Source organism: Ochotona curzoniae, unplaced genomic scaffold, assembly GCF_017591425.1.
Source record: "Ochotona curzoniae isolate NIBS_2020 unplaced genomic scaffold, NIBS_Ocur_1.0 contig_4792, whole genome shotgun sequence".
NCBI classification, from domain to species: domain Eukaryota; kingdom Metazoa; phylum Chordata; class Mammalia; order Lagomorpha; family Ochotonidae; genus Ochotona; species Ochotona curzoniae.
The window spans coordinates 7,617,204-7,633,556 of NW_024466389.1; the positions used below are offsets into that span (position 1 = coordinate 7,617,204).

At 55.6% G+C, this 16,353-nt stretch overlaps 1 protein-coding gene across 1 annotated transcript in view; it reads left to right on the plus strand.

Moving 5' to 3' along the window:
- The window catches only part of PRDM2 (PR/SET domain 2), a 103,625-nt gene that overhangs the window by 83,966 nt on the left and 3,306 nt on the right, over positions 1–16,353 (plus strand). The window contains exon 8 of the mRNA XM_040987939.1: positions 14,929–15,072. Within this exon, the coding sequence (XP_040843873.1) occupies positions 14,929–15,049 (121 nt within the window). The 3' untranslated portion in view covers positions 15,050–15,072. The remainder of the gene's footprint in view (positions 1–14,928; positions 15,073–16,353) is intronic.

Genomic DNA, 16,353 nt, shown 5'->3' on the forward strand with positions numbered 1-16,353 from the left:
CGATCCATGTTCCTAGGTGAAGTTTGGGAACTGCTTAAGGAAGGTGTGTGTGTCTGTTGATTCTGGTGTCAGGAGACCCAGTGCTGGGCTGTCAGATCCTCTCCTTGGACAGCTCCTGTTCTGTCCCAGACACTGAGCTGATCAGGACCCAGGGCCTCCTCCGTGACCTTGGCTTGTTTGCAGTTCCTATCCAGAGACAGGGCTGACTTGTGGGCCCTGCCCATGGTAGGTGGGTCTAGGATGTTACTCCAAGCACATGCTCTGTGTTCCCCAGAAGCACAAAGCCACCAGATGCCTTGAAGGGTCATGAGTGTGTTCAAGGAGACCATTGGGAACTGCAGGTCTGCCGAGGTGGTTGAGGGTGGCAGTGACATCTGGCAGAGGTGACAGGGCTCAGACTGGGCCTGGGCATACAGGAGGGCTGCTGTCTGGGGTCGGGTAGGGTGCTGTGTGTGTGGCATTTCTGAGTCCTAGAGTGTCACCGCCCTCCCAGTAGGCGGAGCAGGCTGGGACATCCCCAGCACTGTGCCATGCGGGGTGGGGCTAGGGGCAGGCTTCAGCAAGCCAAGTGGCCCACCCTAAGGTGCACACAGACCCTTGGCCGTGCTGGTTGTGAAGACCCCATACTGCCAGATGTACTGTTCCTGGCTCCGAGAGAGCAGCCAGGATGAGCCTGGATGGATCCTCACCCTGTTACCCTGCTTCGTCAGCTCCCGGAGTCCCCTGGTAGAAAGACGGTTTGGAGGCTGGGGCACAAAAGGAGTGTAGGAGAGAGCTGGGTTGAAGATGGGGCAGCAATAGCCTGTCCCCTCTGTGCCCTCTGGCCACCAGGATAGAAGGCACCCTCCTGGACACCTCGCCTGTCGGAAGGAAGTCACCCACGGCCTAGTCACTGCCCTTTCTTAGGCCAGAGGGCAGCTCAGTGCAGGGAAGGCCCCGTGTCGTCCTCCACCCCGTGGCTCCTGTGTCTCTCACAGTCACCCTGTATGTGCTACACAAGCAAGCAGCCTGTGCTTCTGGAGTCTGCACCCCAGGAGGGCAGAGACAACCCCCCAACAGGCCCCCAGCACTCTGCTTCCCAGCACCCAGCACAAAGGCAGTCACCCAGCCTCGGGTGAGGCTCACAACACTTGGTTCTGCTTTGCCCACAGAGAGGAAGGCCCCGGGGGACTCCGCCCCGCGGCAGCTGCGGGCATGTGCAGGCTTGGAAATCAGACTCAGAAAAAAGATTCAAGTTCAGGACAGGTCGCTTCCTATGCCTGATTTAAGAAAAAACCCAGAAACATTAAGTTGAATAAAGGTGGTTTTTTTGGATATCATAAGAGCTGGTCGTGGGCACAAAGCAGAACCCTTGTGGTGTATCCATTGCTTGCCTGCTGGGCTGGCCCCTGTGACCTCCAGGTAGGGGCAGTCGGGAGAAATGGAGAGGACGAGCAGTGAGGGCTGAGGGGCACGCTGTCTCCTCTTGCTAGGAGCCTGCGCTGCACCCCGAGAGCCCAGAAACCCTGCAGGCTCTCCTACCCCCACAAGCCCAGGCTCCACAGACAAATGGCTTGGCTTTCGATCCCAGCTGGCAAGTGGCCTAACCTTTCTTTGCTTTAGTTCCTTGTCAGTCAAATACAATAGTTCCAACCCACCCCGCCCCTTTTAAGTTCTTGTGCAGATTAGATGCGTGATCCCATGCCACGCGCCTGGCGCAGTCGGAAGCGATGGCTGCTGGGCTGCACATGACTCATGGATGCATCTTGTTTACGTATCCTGGGAAACCAGCTCCCCAGAACCCCAGTCCTACACATGCTGGTGTCACTGCTGGTGCTGGGAGGGAGTGGTGGTCTCATTCCATGTCTGGTCGTGTGTGCTGGGCCGGGGCTCTGTCCCTGCCGGCAGGGAGTACAGATGCGCGTGCGATCCCAGCTGCCCAGAGCCAGGGCAGCCAGCCTGGGTCCAGGTCATCCAATGTCTACAGGCTGCCTTGGCTGCAGTGTACCGGTCCTGGCCACTCTCCAAACTGTCTGAGGTCAACTGGGAGACAGGGAGGAAGAGCACGTGCTGGGGTGAGGCCCGGGGTGCCCTTGCCCTGAGGGCAGCATTAGCCTCCCCCCACGCCAGTGGCTGACACTTGTCCAGGTGCACAGGGAGTGGGCGGGCCTTTCCTGTGACTGACCATGCCAACCCAATACTCGTGGCCTCCTGACACATGCCATGTTTGAACCTTGGGCACCAGAGGAGTCCCTGAGCTCCCAGAGGGGCGCCCACTGAGGCAGGAGCCCTGCAGGGGGCACTGTCCTAGAAACCCCGGGCCCGGGACCCATGGCGCCACACCAGGCTCTGTGGCAAGCGAGGCCCAACTCTTGGCTTAGAGGATGCTGGGCTCTGCTCTGTCATTGGCATGCCTCTCGCCTCTAGCCAAGAGCACCTCCATTTATTTATTTATTTTTAAAGCTTTATTTATTTTTATTTGAAAGGCAAAATTACAGCGAGAAGGAGCAACAGAGAGAGCTCTTCCCTCTGCTAGTTAACTCCCCACATAACAGCCAGAGCCGGGCTGTTCTGAAGCCAGGAGCCCGGAGCCTCTTCCAGGTCTCCCATGTGGGTGCAGGGTCCCAAGGCTTTGGGCCATCCTCCATTGTTTTCCCAAGTCACAAGCAGGGAGCTGGATGGGAAGTGGAGCTGTCAGATTAAAACCGGTGCCCATATGGGACTTTAGCCACTAGGCTACCACACCAGGTCCTCTGCCCTCATTTCTGGGTGGTGTCCCCGGCCCCTGTTGTCCCCCAGCTGGGGGTCTGCCCCACCTGCATGCTCCAGTCTGGATGTACTTGGATTTGTTCAGGGTTTCTTCTTGGCTTCACTCCCATCCTGAGAAGTTTCCCTTGAAAGGAAACTTAGGGCTCAGCTGGCAGAGAGAAAAGGGGGTGTCGTTTGGGGTCTGCCGGAACTGTGACTGTCAGAAAAGTGAGATGAACAGGGAATGGGGAGGGTGATGAGGGAGTGGGGAACAGAGCCAGGATACAGAGGAGCTGCTCTGCGCCCCCACCCTGGGGGTGACAGCATCCTGTAGGGGTGACGCCCCCACCGTCCCCCGGTGCTGTGCAGAGCAGGGACTGTCTGGGTGGTGCTAGCATGTGGACTGGGAAGTTGAGAACTGGCCAGCCTGTGCCATGGTTGGGCCAGGGTCTTGGCAGTGTAGCAGCCTAACATGCACCCCATTCCTCGGAGGTTCCATGGTCTCTAACCAGCACACTAGGGGGTTGGCCTGCACTGCAGGACCCTGCTCAGAGTTTGCCTGGGGAACATTCGCTGAGCACCTGTTTGTGCCAGGCCAGGTGCAGGCTTGCTGGTCCAGAACACCTGAACTTGGGCTGGGACTCCCTGTTTTCTCACATGGTGGGAGGGCAGGAAGAGGCTGTCACAGGCGCCCAGTGCCCTGGCCAGGTGTGACACAGAAAAGCCCCCTCCCCTGTACCCTTTATCCCATCAAGTCCCCACAGAGGCAGTGAGCTGCTGTATCCCCACGTTCCTTCCCAGGAACTTGCTGTGTCAGTTTCTTCATCTGAACGTGGTCTCTCGGCTCCCTTGCAACTTTCCAGCCCTGGCAGGCTGGCAGGCATTTCCTGGCTGCCAGCTCCCGTGGCTGAGGTCACCGCAGGCCAGCTGGGCAGGCTCACCAGGGCCTGTGAACTGGGTCAGGCGTTCCCTGCGCGTCCCACGCTCCCTCCGTGCAGCTCTAGCCAAACAGGTCTGGGGAACTCCAGGCAGCTGCAGAGGTCAGGACCTGGCTGAGAAGCCCCACGAGGCCCAGGGCATGCTTGGTCTGCTGGCTGCACTGAGCCCACGGCCTCCCTCCTAGCTGCTGAGCCACGGGGAGAATGCTCCTGGGGTCAGCTCTGGGTGCGGATGCTACATTCCCCTTCGCTCTCTTTTCCCCACTCCCTGTGACCTTCAGCCACGTGCCCAGCCTCTCCGCGCTGCACGTCAACACCCTCTCCTCCACCACACACATATGATGGAAGGGACTGCCAGGTGGAGACTGGCCAACACTCCTGGAAAGCTGTCTCCGCCTGAAGGGGTCTCAAGGTTGGCCGTGGTGTTGACCCTGTGGCCCCGGCTCTCAAGCCTGCCTTTTCCTGCCCCAGCCCCCCACATCAGGAGCCTCTGTGGAGATCAGTGGCTCCGTCGCCCATGTCTCCTGCTGGGTCCCTCCAGCGCAGGCCCGCATCTGCCTCTCCCAGGAATCTCATCAGATGCGGGTTCTGACCTGGGCGGGCCGGACAGCTCTTACGCACTTCTGTTCGCCGAGCAGAAGGTTCTGGACCTGTGACTCATGGCTCAGCTTTCAAAATTTCCAAGGCCCAGGCTCCACCTCGGACCGTGAACAAGGGCATCTTAGGTTGGGGTGGGGCGGCAGCGTTGTGCTTCCTGTACCTTGGTAGGCTTGGAAGGATGGCTGAGAGCTTCTGTTCCTGGGCCCTTCCTGGTTTCCTGGCTGTCTGGGCAGCTGTTCTGTGGCCCAACGATCAAGGCCCTTTTTGCAAAGAGCTCCTTCCATCCCTATGGGCTGAGTTATCCAGAGGTCCTAGATTCAAATCTTGGCTGTTCTTCTTGCTTTACCACCTCTGTGTAACCAGCTCCCCTCCAGGCCTGGTCCCCCACGCTGCAGGATCTGAGGTGTTCCCACAAGTGGTGTCTGGGGCCAATTGATGCCCAGTGGAATGACGCTAGTATATTCCCTGGCTGGTCCTGTTCCTGTTCCCAGTGAAACCTCCGTGGCTCAGAAAAGAGGGGATGCACAGTGGGGGTAGGACTGGAACTGGGGCCCCTCCACTGCCTGTCCCACTTCTCTCTCCTTTTTCTTCCCACGCACTCCCAGCACTGGGGGCTGCATGCTTGGGAAAAGACTTCCACTGGGTGCATTGCTCACCATTCCTGGAAGTGTCTGGTGGCACCTCTGCTCTTGGGTCACCACCCAGGCTTCTCTGAGCTCACTGCCAACTCTCCCTCACCTCCGCCTCTCCCTCACCTTCTGGCGCAATTGTGTAGGTCAGCTGTGTTCTCCCAGTGAGAACTTGGAGTTGCGTAAGGCCATGCAGCCCAACCAGCCCCTGGTTTGCTGTTTCCAAGATCCTGGAGGAGGGAAAGGTGCAAGGCGGGACCAGGGCCAGCAGTTGCAACCCAGAATAACCCCTGCTGCCCAGGAGCCAACACAAAGGAGTGCCGTGGCTCAGCCTATTTCTCTTACATCTGGTTCCCCTTGGCATGCCTCTCCCTGCAGTCCCCAGTCACCTGAACTCACTTCTGGGTGCCTGTCCCTGTGATGCCATGGTCCGGGCTGTTACCAAAGTTATGGGTAGCCTGCATCATGTCCAAGGCAGTGGGCTGCTCCTCCATCACCATGGGTGCCATCAGTCCTCCCCCTTGACATCTCAGTCCTCCACAACCCTGTACTCCTTCCTCCTGGATCACCCCGTGCTACTTGAGGATCAGGTCCTTAGCATGTTCCTTCAATCCTGTCCTGTGGGGCACTGACCTATCCAAGAGCCCGTTGTCTTCCGTCTGCATTAGACACACTCCTGCCTTGTCCCCAGGCTGACCAGTGGGCCCTTCCAGTCGGGTTCTCCCCCAAGCCCAATGGCACTGTGGGGAGTGTCCCCTGCTGGCTCAGCCTCAGATGCCACCATGTTCTTTCCCACACTCTCCGTCTGGCTCATCAGTCCTGCATCCCGGGGCTCATCTGCCCCAGCTGCCCGGGGAGGGGACCCCGTCACTAACAGCTCTCCTTGGAGGGCAGCCATCTCCTCCCACCGGGTCTCCCTAGGCATCCTCTGAGCTCTCAACCTCCACCCAGCCCAGCAACCACATCAGGTCATTCCAAGTGTGCCTTGCCCTTGCTGCCCCCACCACCTGGCACATGCAAGGCCTGGGTGTCCAAGCCAGCCCACCCCCTTCTCCTTCAGGTCTTGAAGGCCGTTTTTGTCCACCCTGCAGCCCCTACCTGCCCCACTTCTTGCTCCTGAACAATGCTGTGGTGTGGCCTCTGAATTTGTGTCTTTCTAGCTGCTGGGGCAGAAGCCCAAGAGGACCAGGTTGCGGTCTGTCTAGGGTACCCCTGTGCTGACTGCTGGCTAGAGGTGGGAGTGGGGCCCTGAAGCAGTCCTCATCCAGCCTGGCCTTCCTTCCTCCCTGTGTCACACAGCAACACAGAGCACGGGCATGGGCGGCTGCCATAGTCGTGGGCGTCAGTTCCTCTCTGGATGACCACTTCCTGTCGTTAAACCACTGACTCAATGATGGGGATATACTTTGCCTGTTGTAAAAATGTTTCATTACTTCTTCGTTTTCTTCTGGTTGTTTCCATTTATTGTCCTTGATTTCAGCTGGGCTCCAGTGCTGGCACCACCCTGTCATTTTCCCAGTTCCCAAAGCCTGGTGGCCTCTGAGTTCTTACTGTGTAGGGTGCTTCCTGGCCCATGGCCTTCATTCACCCATGGGAGATGCCAAGGAGGAGCAGCCAACCCGACTCAACTCCTACAGGTCCCTGGATCGCACTGGAGGAGTTCTTGTCCTGGGTCCTGTCCTTCATTTTCCCAGCAGCCCCACCCTGGCTTCCCTCTGGTTTCTCCAATTTCCGATTCCTGTCTGTCTCAGTGAGTCTGGGTAGCTTCTGCAGCGGAGCCCAACCCCAGGGCTAAGCCGGTGCATGGCTGTTTAGGAGCCAGGGGCATAAGCCTGGATCCCCCAGTGGCATCAAACTGAACCTGTGTCCTCTGCAGGCCACTCCAACTGAGTTTCCAGAGTCGCTGGCACACAGTAGATGCCATTTTTACCCCCACGAGGTGCTGGGAGCAGACTACATGTGCAGGATACCCCATGACCAATGACCTGCCTGTGTGGGGCCAAGCAACTGAGTGCAGGGTAGGGCCATGGCCATGGGGTGGACTTAATGCAGGCTTTGGCAAGGGAGGTTCAAGGGAAGGACCTGTTTGTGCAGAAATCTGGAGGACGGGGAAGGGAACAGCTTGTGCCATATGTGGAGCAGGTGTTGGAGGGAGAGAGGGCGAGAGCGGTCCAGAGACAGAATGGACACTGCTCTTGTGTAGCCTTCAGATCTCAGGGATTCTGACTGGGAGAAACTGCCATCACGATGGAGGGGCCCGAGGATGGATCAGGGTCACCCACTGGTGCAGATGCATGCTTTTACATGGTGCAGATTGGGGGTGCGTTAGATGGTGTGTGATGTCCCAGTACCCACCTGCCTTCATCATCTGCGATTTTGTGTCCCGCCCCCCGGAAGGTGGTGGAGCTTCTGTGGGTGCACAGGGAGTTCTTGGGGAAGCTGGGGCCCTGGCCACTCTGAGCTAAGCCTGGGTGGGCAGAGCACAGCCCTGGCCCTGGCCACTCTGAGCTAAGCCTGGGTGGGCAGAGCACAGCCCTGGCCCTGGCCACTCTGAGCTAAGCCTGGGTGGGCAGAGCACAGCCCTGGCCCTGGCCACTCTGAGCTAAGCCTGCGTGGGCGGAGCACAGCCCTGGCTCTGACAGGCTACTATGGGAGCTCAGAGTTTTCCCTACTTCCTGAACGTAGTAGTTGCTCAACTTGCGCAGCTCCTGGGTCTCTGGGCCTCGAGCTTATCAGCCTGTGCCTCGTAGCAGGAGAGCCACCCCAGGAGCCGTGGCCTGTCTGCTCACTCACCACCGCAAGGGTGTGGCATGTAGAACCCCTCATTTTGCCATCCGTTCTGTTTACTCAATAGAAAGATGCTGAGGTCTCGGTGGTCAGTGCAGGGCAGCCAAGGGCTGCTGTCCTGGCCCTCGCAGCTCCTGGGGAGACCCCACTGGGTTGCAGCTGACAGCACAGATGCTTGGGAGCTGCCTGTGGATGGCAGACAGGTGGGAGGCAGATGCTCCTTGTAGCCGATTTAGTGCAATTGGCCACAGGCAGGCCCAGGACAGTGGGACCCCACAGTCTACACATGGAATCACTGGATGGTTCACAAACAGGGACACACCCTCCGCCCCTCAGACTCAGTGGTCCTGGCACATCCCAGGCCCTTCTGGGTGACCCCTGCAAATGGTCAGGGCTGAAGGCCATAGAAAAGGGATGGCGATGAGCTTGGATGTTGGCAGGTGCCAATCTCTGTAGCTGAAGGACTTGGATTTGTCCTAGGTGTTTGGGATGCCAGGAGCCAGCAGGGTATATCTAGGACCAGTTTGCCTCCTTGTAAGGAGAAAATCTTGCTTCTGGCAGTAGGAGGCTCTTGCAGGAGAGCAGGTAAAAATCAGGCTGCAGTGGTGATGAGAGATAAAAAGGTGAACCAGGGGACCCCAGGCTGGCTAGGGTAGGGCAGGTGTTGGGGCACAGGACCCTGGGGACTCCCAGGCCTCTGACTTTCAGTGCATACACATGGTGTCATTCCTCAAGAAACTGGAGTGGGATAGCAGACGGGTCATAGGCTGGATCAGGGCCTGGCCTGGTGTGTCGTGGGAAGTTGCTATGGGCTGTGGTGTGGTCCCCTGGGATCGTCCCCATCTTGGTCGGTGAAGGCTGTCGCCCATGTAGGGCACTGTGCTCTGAGGTGGTGCCTGGGGTTCACACCCTGTGTTTGTATCTGGGTCTCTCCAGATGACAAGGCTCTCAGTGCCTTGTCTTGGCCAATGTCAGCTGCACGGATGTACACTTGAATTAGAGAAGGTCTGAGATGGTGCCTGGGGTAGCATGGTCCACTGTAAGTCATTCTGCCTGGCTTTTGATGGTCACCTTCCATGGTGCTGCTCATGCAACCTGCTGTTGGAGGATGGGAGGGAGCAAGGGAGAGGAAGAGGAAGAGGGAGAGATAGAGAGAGAGAGAGAGAGGAAGAGAGTTATTACAAGGCCACTACCCACATTCTGAGGACCTCACCATGATCCCATGTAAACTCCAGCCATGTCCCAGAAGCCCCCTCCTCTTATGGCACTGCCTCAACATGTGACCTCGAGTCCAAGTGGGGGGCAGGACACAGAGCTTTAGTCCATCACACTGACTCAATGTGAGGTCACAGGGTTCCTAGTTAAGTGAGGCACCCACTTGTTATTAAACATCACTGGGGCTTGCTTGATATGTTTAAGTAATTTACATTCAGGGTTAATACCAATAGATAGTAATTTGGGTTGTTCATTGTTGATTTCATCTTCTTTTGTTGCTTTAATGGGACATTTTCCACGTTTGCCTTTGGTTTTGGCAGGTGCTATTCCTTTTCTCTGTCAACAGAACATCTTTATCATTTGTAAAGCAGGACTGGAAGAGGTGAGTTGTTTGAGCTTTTCTTTAATGTGGAGGAATTTTATTTTGTTTTCAAAGACAAAGCTGACAATTTTTTCCTTTTACAATATGAACTATGTCATTCTATCCTGGCCTATGGAGTTTCTTCTGAGAAATCAGCAGTGAGTCTGCTTGGGGTTCCTCCATTTGTTAATTGATTCAAAGATCTTTCCCTGCATTCAGTTGAAAAGAGCTTGACTATCACGTGTCGTGAGAAAGATCACTTTTGGCCAACCCTGTTGGGAGTTCTGTGCCACGCCTGTATTTTGTTTCTGAATGCTTTCTCCAAATTAGGGAAGTTTTCCTTTATCATTTCAATAAATAAATTTTTAAACCCAGCCTCTCTTTCTGTGCCTTCTGAAACTCCCATAATGCCTACATTCTGCCTTGTGTAAGTATCGCTTAATTCTTGAATACTTTTCCTAGCTTGACTCAATTCCTCTTCCAGCTTTTTAATGTTCACTCCATTGTTGAAAGACATGGCTTCCGATTCTGAGATTGTTTCTTCTGCCTTGCTTATTCTATTATTGAGGCTTTCCAGTGAGTTTGTCTTTTTTTTTTTTTATTCCAGTGAGTTTTTAATTTGTCCCATTGTGTCCTTCATTTCTAATAATTCTAATAATTCATTAATCAAGCATCATAAATAGCAGACTAGATCAGAAAGCAAAACCCATCTATTTATTGCCTACAAGAAATTTTCACATTTCACCAACAAAGATGTGCAGAAATTGCAAGTGAAAAAGATTTCAGGCTAATGGAAAAGAAAAACGAGCTGGTGTAGCCATTCTTATATCAAACAATATAGACTTTGATGTGAAAAATATTAAAAGGGGTGAAGAAGGACCACATAGCGATCAAGGGATCTGTTCAGCAAGAAGAGATCACCTTACTAGTTTCTCAGGATGTTCTATTTTTCATCTCTACTTTTCCTTGGTTTTTCTCTTGCTTTTCTTTGCTGGCATGTCTAAAAGTTTGTTTTGCTCATCTTCTTAAAAAACAGCTCTTGTTGCAATTTGTATTTTTTTCTAGTTTTCATTACATTTATTTTTTCTGAGATTTTTGGCATTTCTTGCTTCCTGTTCATTTTTTTTTCTGCTTTAGTAAGTCCTTGAGATATATTATTAGATCATTTGAGATATTTCCATTTTTTTCGTAAGCAAAAACTCCATATGAACAACCCATGTCCCTTTCAATGCTGTTTTTACTATAGTTCATGGATGCTGGACTGTCTGCTGTTGTCCATACCTACAATGTCAAGATACACTGAAACTGCAGAATAATGGACTATTTATGAAGCACTAGACTATTGTAATAATAGAGAGGAAATCAGTGGCAGGGGAAGGGGTCTAGGGAGGGGAGAGGGGAAATCCCAGAGCATATGGAGCTGTATCATTAAATAATAAAATTAATTAATCCACTGATCAATCAATTAAAGAACCTGGCTTGGTACGGTACTACCACCGCTGACCAGCAAGGGGCACCTCTCATGACTGCACTTGGCCTACTGGCTGCTGCAGCCCCTGCCACTAACAGCAGACTTTGTGTTGAGAGCACACAAAGGTTATTGGCTGAGTCTATGAGTTCTGCTGGAATGGGTGCTGAACCTGGCCTGGAAGTGGCGTGGCCCCCACCAGCAGCAACCCAGAGGCGCCCAGGAGGGGTGCATCCATTTTAGAATCACCCATTCATCATTCCTCCTCTGGCCCCAGGACTGGCTGTGCCCAGAACTGACTGCCATGCCTCATCCCTGTTGCCTCCATCACCAGCCAGCATGTCCTGTGTTGATTTCTTTAAGAGTTCTCTTTTAGTGATGGGGACTGACAGTTAAAGAACTGCATAATGCAACAGGCAAAGGAATTGCTGTGAAAGATTCAGAAAGGTCCAGAAGGCTGCAGGAGGGATACAGAAAGGAAAATGCAGAGGGTGGTGGAACTTGAACAGATCAGAGCCAAGTTAGGGAGGACAGGGAAGGCCTCCCGAGACAGGGAGACTTAGACTGTGACATGACTTAGGAAAAGGGGGAGCCATGGGAAACAGCAGCGGGGTAGGGAAAGTCAGGGTCCCAGGGTCAGCAGGGCTTGGCCTGGCCCAGAAGAGCAAATGTGCAGGCGCTGGAGCAGGGCGCTCTGTATCCTAACTGCCAGAAAGCCCGAGGCTGCAGGGCAGTGACACAGTCCCTCCTCACTGTCACACCCAGTGCTCCTGAGCAAACCCATACTTCTTGCTCAGCCAGGAATGGTTCGACGAGGCCAGTGTGACACCTTTTGCTGTGACGCCATGGACATAGTGGCTGTGGCAGTGGGGACAATGGAGGGAGCCCACCTTGCTGACCCCCTGGTGGGCCCCGGGCTCAGTGGCATTGCTCAAGCAGCATGCACAATGTCCCCTGTTGGATTTCCAAGTCCACTGTCAACCACATAGAAGAGGATGAGGACGTAGGGCAGGCTGGGGCCACATGCTGGCCCACTTGGGCTGTGTTCAAGTTGACACCTATGAGACAGCCAGGAGGGGTGCTTCGGGGCAGCCAGATAGGTGAAGTTAGGGCGATGTACAGGGATTAGGGCCCAAAGCCAGGTTCAGACCTTGAGGTTCAGGCTCTGAGGCCCAGGTGGAGTCCTGACCCACCTCTTGCATGGATGTTACACCTGCCAGCCGTACCTTCCAGAAGTTAGCTTGGTGCTCCTACATCTCAGGACTCTTCCCAGCCCTGCTCTGGGTCAGCAAGCCCTCCTGGGACCAGTGCATTTCCACAGAGTGGAAATGAAGGCTGCAAGGACAGAAGGCAGAGAAGGACCTACTGTGCTCTAACAGCGAGCAGCATGAGGGGCAGTGCTTGCCCCCTCTCCGTCTCCACTGGCCATGCCCCTTCCTGGGGCCGCATCAGTCCCACCTGGACAGCCAGCACTTGTGCTACCAAGCTTGGCATCGCCAGGGCATGCCAGCCTGAGCACTCTCCCCAAACCTTATCCCACAGCCACCTGGACACTTTGTCTTGTAGAGCATGTGCCCAGCGGGGGCAGGGGACCACAGCTTGCACAGCCAGTGAGCAGGGACCAGGAACTATAGGGGGAGTAGAGGAGTTCTCTGCCCCATGAAGGCTCTGCGATCAGGAAGGAGACTGCGCTGCAGCAAATCCCTGTCCTGCACCCCCATCTAGGGGGAAACGCTCTGCACTGCCCCACTCGCCCCACAATCTCCCACCACAATGACGGTCCTGCAAGGAGCTGACTGGCTTGGGCTTTGCTGCCCCAGCGCAATCTCTGCACCTGCCCAGGCCTCAGTTTCTCCCTCTGGGAAATGGCAACAAAAGCTCAGGGTGCAGGAAGGGAACAGGGGGACAGCTGAACAAGAACCAGGTGAATGCTAGCTGCTGTCCTCCGTCAGGCCAGATGCTGTGCGGAGGGACCTTCTGGGGGGGACCATCCGGGGGGGCACTCTGTCCCGGACCACCAGCCAGCCACCCTGTGCTTGCTGTGGCAGCAGGCCCAGCCAGTGGGGCAGGGGAGGGCTGGGTGACTGGGTTGATGGTGACTTGGTGGAGGATCAGCTTGCTGCTGCCCCACCAGAAGGGAAGTTCATGACGCTGGGCGAGTCCAAGGCTGCTGCTGGTCCTGCCGGTGCTCCCTGGTGGCCGTCTCCTCCACGGTCAGGTCTCCTGGCAGAGGGACAATGCTCGCCCTGGAGCCAGCTGAAGGCTTCTCTCCAGCAGCAGCTTCTCTGGTCTGCTGCTGCATCCATGTGTGTGAATAGAAACCTACTGTGGGCTGCCTCGTCTACTTCACTAGCGGTTTCCCCGTTACGCTTTCTGCATTTCTGGTGACCCACAACCCCACCGTGGTATGAAAACACTACATGGGAAAATGTCAGAAAAAAGCAATGTGTGATTTTTCAGTTTTGTGACATGCTGAGCCTCCTGGTGGAGTGGTGCACTGTCCCCCCGTCCAGTACAGCCACACAGTGCACACCACTTGTCCGTCCCTGTACAATGGTGCTTGTGTCGAAGTGACTTGCCTTGCTCCCAAAGGCCCAAAGCACAGGAGCAGTGATGGTGGCATTTTGGATCTAGCAGAGAGAAACCTTTGTAGGTGAAGGTGCAGGATGTAGGGAAAGAGAGAGAAGATTCATGCAGCTTTTATTGCAGTATTTTACTGTTATTCTTTATTGGTTGTTGTTGTTACTCTCTGGCTGTCTGATAAATTGACCTTCCTTGGTGTGGTTGGCTATGTAGATGCAGGAGAGAGGGGCTGGTAAGCAGCCATGATTTCAGGCACCAACTGGGAGCTTTGGAATGCTTTCCCCGGGGAAACGGGAGACCCGGATGACTCTGTTACTGGGGAGGGGAGGCTGTCCTGTGCATCTCAGGACGTTTGGTGGCACCCCAGTCACACACACAGGTGCCAGGGGCAACATCTCTCCCTTCGGTTGTGACAAGCAGTGTCTCCAGACATTGCCACATATGTGTGCAGCTTGAGAGCCCCTTCTTCCCTGCTCAGAGATGACACCGGCTAAGCCTGGAGCAGGTGAAGGTCCCAGGAGTGTTGGCCTGCCCACTTCCGCCTGCCTCACCTTGCACCTCTCCTGACCCAGGCTTAGGGGCTCAGTTTCAATTCTTCTCTGGAGCTAGGACAATAATGTGGGCTCTTGGCACCTCTGTTTTTCCACCTGAGAATGCAGGGTCCTAACCATGTCCACCCTGGGGAGGGGCAGAGGAGGAGTGAGATGGCTGGAGCTGGCAGCACAGAGCATGGTCCTGAGCGTGCAGTCCGCACAGGGGCTCTTCGTATTCAGGAAGCAGCAGCACAGGCCAAGGACCCTGACCCGGGGGTGTCTGTGCTCACAAGGAGAGCAGGCGCTGTGCTCTGTGAGTGCAGTTCAGCGGAACAAGCGCTGGGTCGGGGAGGCCGACGGGGGCTGTAGGAGCCCGTAAGAGGGACCCCTCACTCCAGAGTTAAGACAGGAACTGGAGGAGCCAGTGTCCCCCCTTTCCTTTCCATGAAAAAGGAGTATGAGTTTGCTGGACACGGAAGGGGAGAAACAATAGTCTGGGTTACCTTTAAGTATATTTTTAAAAGCTTGCCTGAAAACTCAGACCCCATGTCACAGGCGTGGTCATGACCAGGGCCAACCATGTAGGTGGTCTGGGGTTCACACCTTGAACACGGAAGTGCCTGGCCCTCGTGAGCCCAGGATGGAGGCAGGTGTGGGGGTTCACGGTACAAGGGGGACCTTGGGCATGGGATCTTCCCAGCACTTTCTGCTCTGTGGGAGCTGGGGCCTGGCAGGAGGGAAGGGCAGGGAGGCAGGGCAGGGCAGGGAAGGGCTCGTGCTATGATGCTGAGTTCATCCCAGCTCACCTGTGGAGGTCCACTGGAGGCCATCGTGCTGCCTCAGAACCAGGCCAGCAGACCGCTCCCTTCACCAGTACTGCCTTGACGGTCTCCGAGGGAGACAGACCATGCTGGACGGAACCCGGCCAAGTACATCTGTGTTAACACTCACCTCCAGTTGGTTGAGGCTTGGAGGGGTCCTGCCCAAACCTGAGAGGTGTGGTCGGCGCTGAGCGCCTAGCGTCCAGGCCTGGGGACATCCAGGCCAGGCTTCCGGTGACAGCTGTATCGTTTCTCTTTCCCTGCAGTTATAGCCTCCGCCTGGCATCCCGGTGCGCCCCGCCTGCGGCCCCATACGTCACCAGGCAGTGTAGGAAGGTCAAGGCCCCAGCTGCAGCCCAGCTCCAGGGACCCTTCTTCAAGGAGTAGATGTTGCACGTGTGCCCTGACAGGTAGGAGGCTGGGCAACAGCGCCTTGGCACTTTTGGGGGGCTTGGGGCAGGGGGAGTGGGTGGGAGGCAGGGACTGTGCTCAGGTTGGGGACCAGGAAGAAAAGAAAAGCATGATTACCCCATACTCGTGGGATGCCCTGCTCACAGGGTCTTCCTACAGCGGTCAAGCCAGTGGACTGCTGGACCAATGGTGGGCTTCAGCCCAGTTCTGCCACCCACTGGACCTCAAGTGAGTCCCTTCCCACCCCTGGCGTGTCTTGCTGAGCCTCAGCTTGCACATCTGTAAAAGCGGGGCTAGAGTAGCACTGTTTGCTAGAACAGCCGAGTTACCGGTACTGAATGCCAGCAGCACGCTGGGAGCAGCGCATGGCCCAGGGCAGGCGCAGGCATTGCTGCTCTCTGAGTGGTAACAGTAGCTATTGGTTCTCAGTGCTTCTAGCCGCAAACCCCCCAAAAATTGTAGGGTTCCTACTCTCACACTGCCTGTGAAATAAAATAATCCTGAGCTATTAAGAATGAAACAACGTTTACACTGAGACCACACAGTCTCATTTAAGGTTTTCTGATGGCAAAAGCTGATGGCCTTCCCATTCCAGGGCAGGGGAGGTGCTCTAGGCTCTGCCAGTGCCCTGGGGGAAGGCACCGACACCCCCCTGTTGGTGATGCAGTCACCCGCACTCATCAACCCCAAAAAGCAACACCCCAAAATGGTGTTTCCCCCTAGACTGGGCAAACAGGAATCCCCAGGTATGGATGCAGACCAAGGATTCTGCTCTGTGCTCACAAACCAAATGTCCTGGCAGGCCTGGCCTGGGAATCAGCATGGCCAGGTGGCCCCCCAGCTTGGGGATGCCTCTTTATTGCAAGGCACGGCTCAGACCTCATTTGGAATGAGAATTTAGTGGTCCAAAGCATGAATTGGCTGGATTCTGAAGAAACTGTAGGGTCTCCTGTGCTTTAACAGGAAGCAGGGGCCCCATCCCTTTCTGCTGTCCCTCTTGCACCCAGAACCTCTCACGCCTGCCTCCCCTGAGCAGGGTGGGGTGGGGTGGGGTCTGCGCTTGGCCTTGTTCCTCTCCGAGGCTGAGGAATGGAGTGACAGCACAGATCCCCTGCCCTGGACCCGAGTCCCTCCCGGAGGCAGCGGCCCCGCCACAGGGAACATGATGCTAGCCTGGAGTCTTGGAATCTGATGAAGCTGACGCATACCGCTTGCCCTCCCACTGTACAGATGGGGAAAATGAGGCTCGGAGAGGACAGAACAGGGGAGGCAGAACCGGG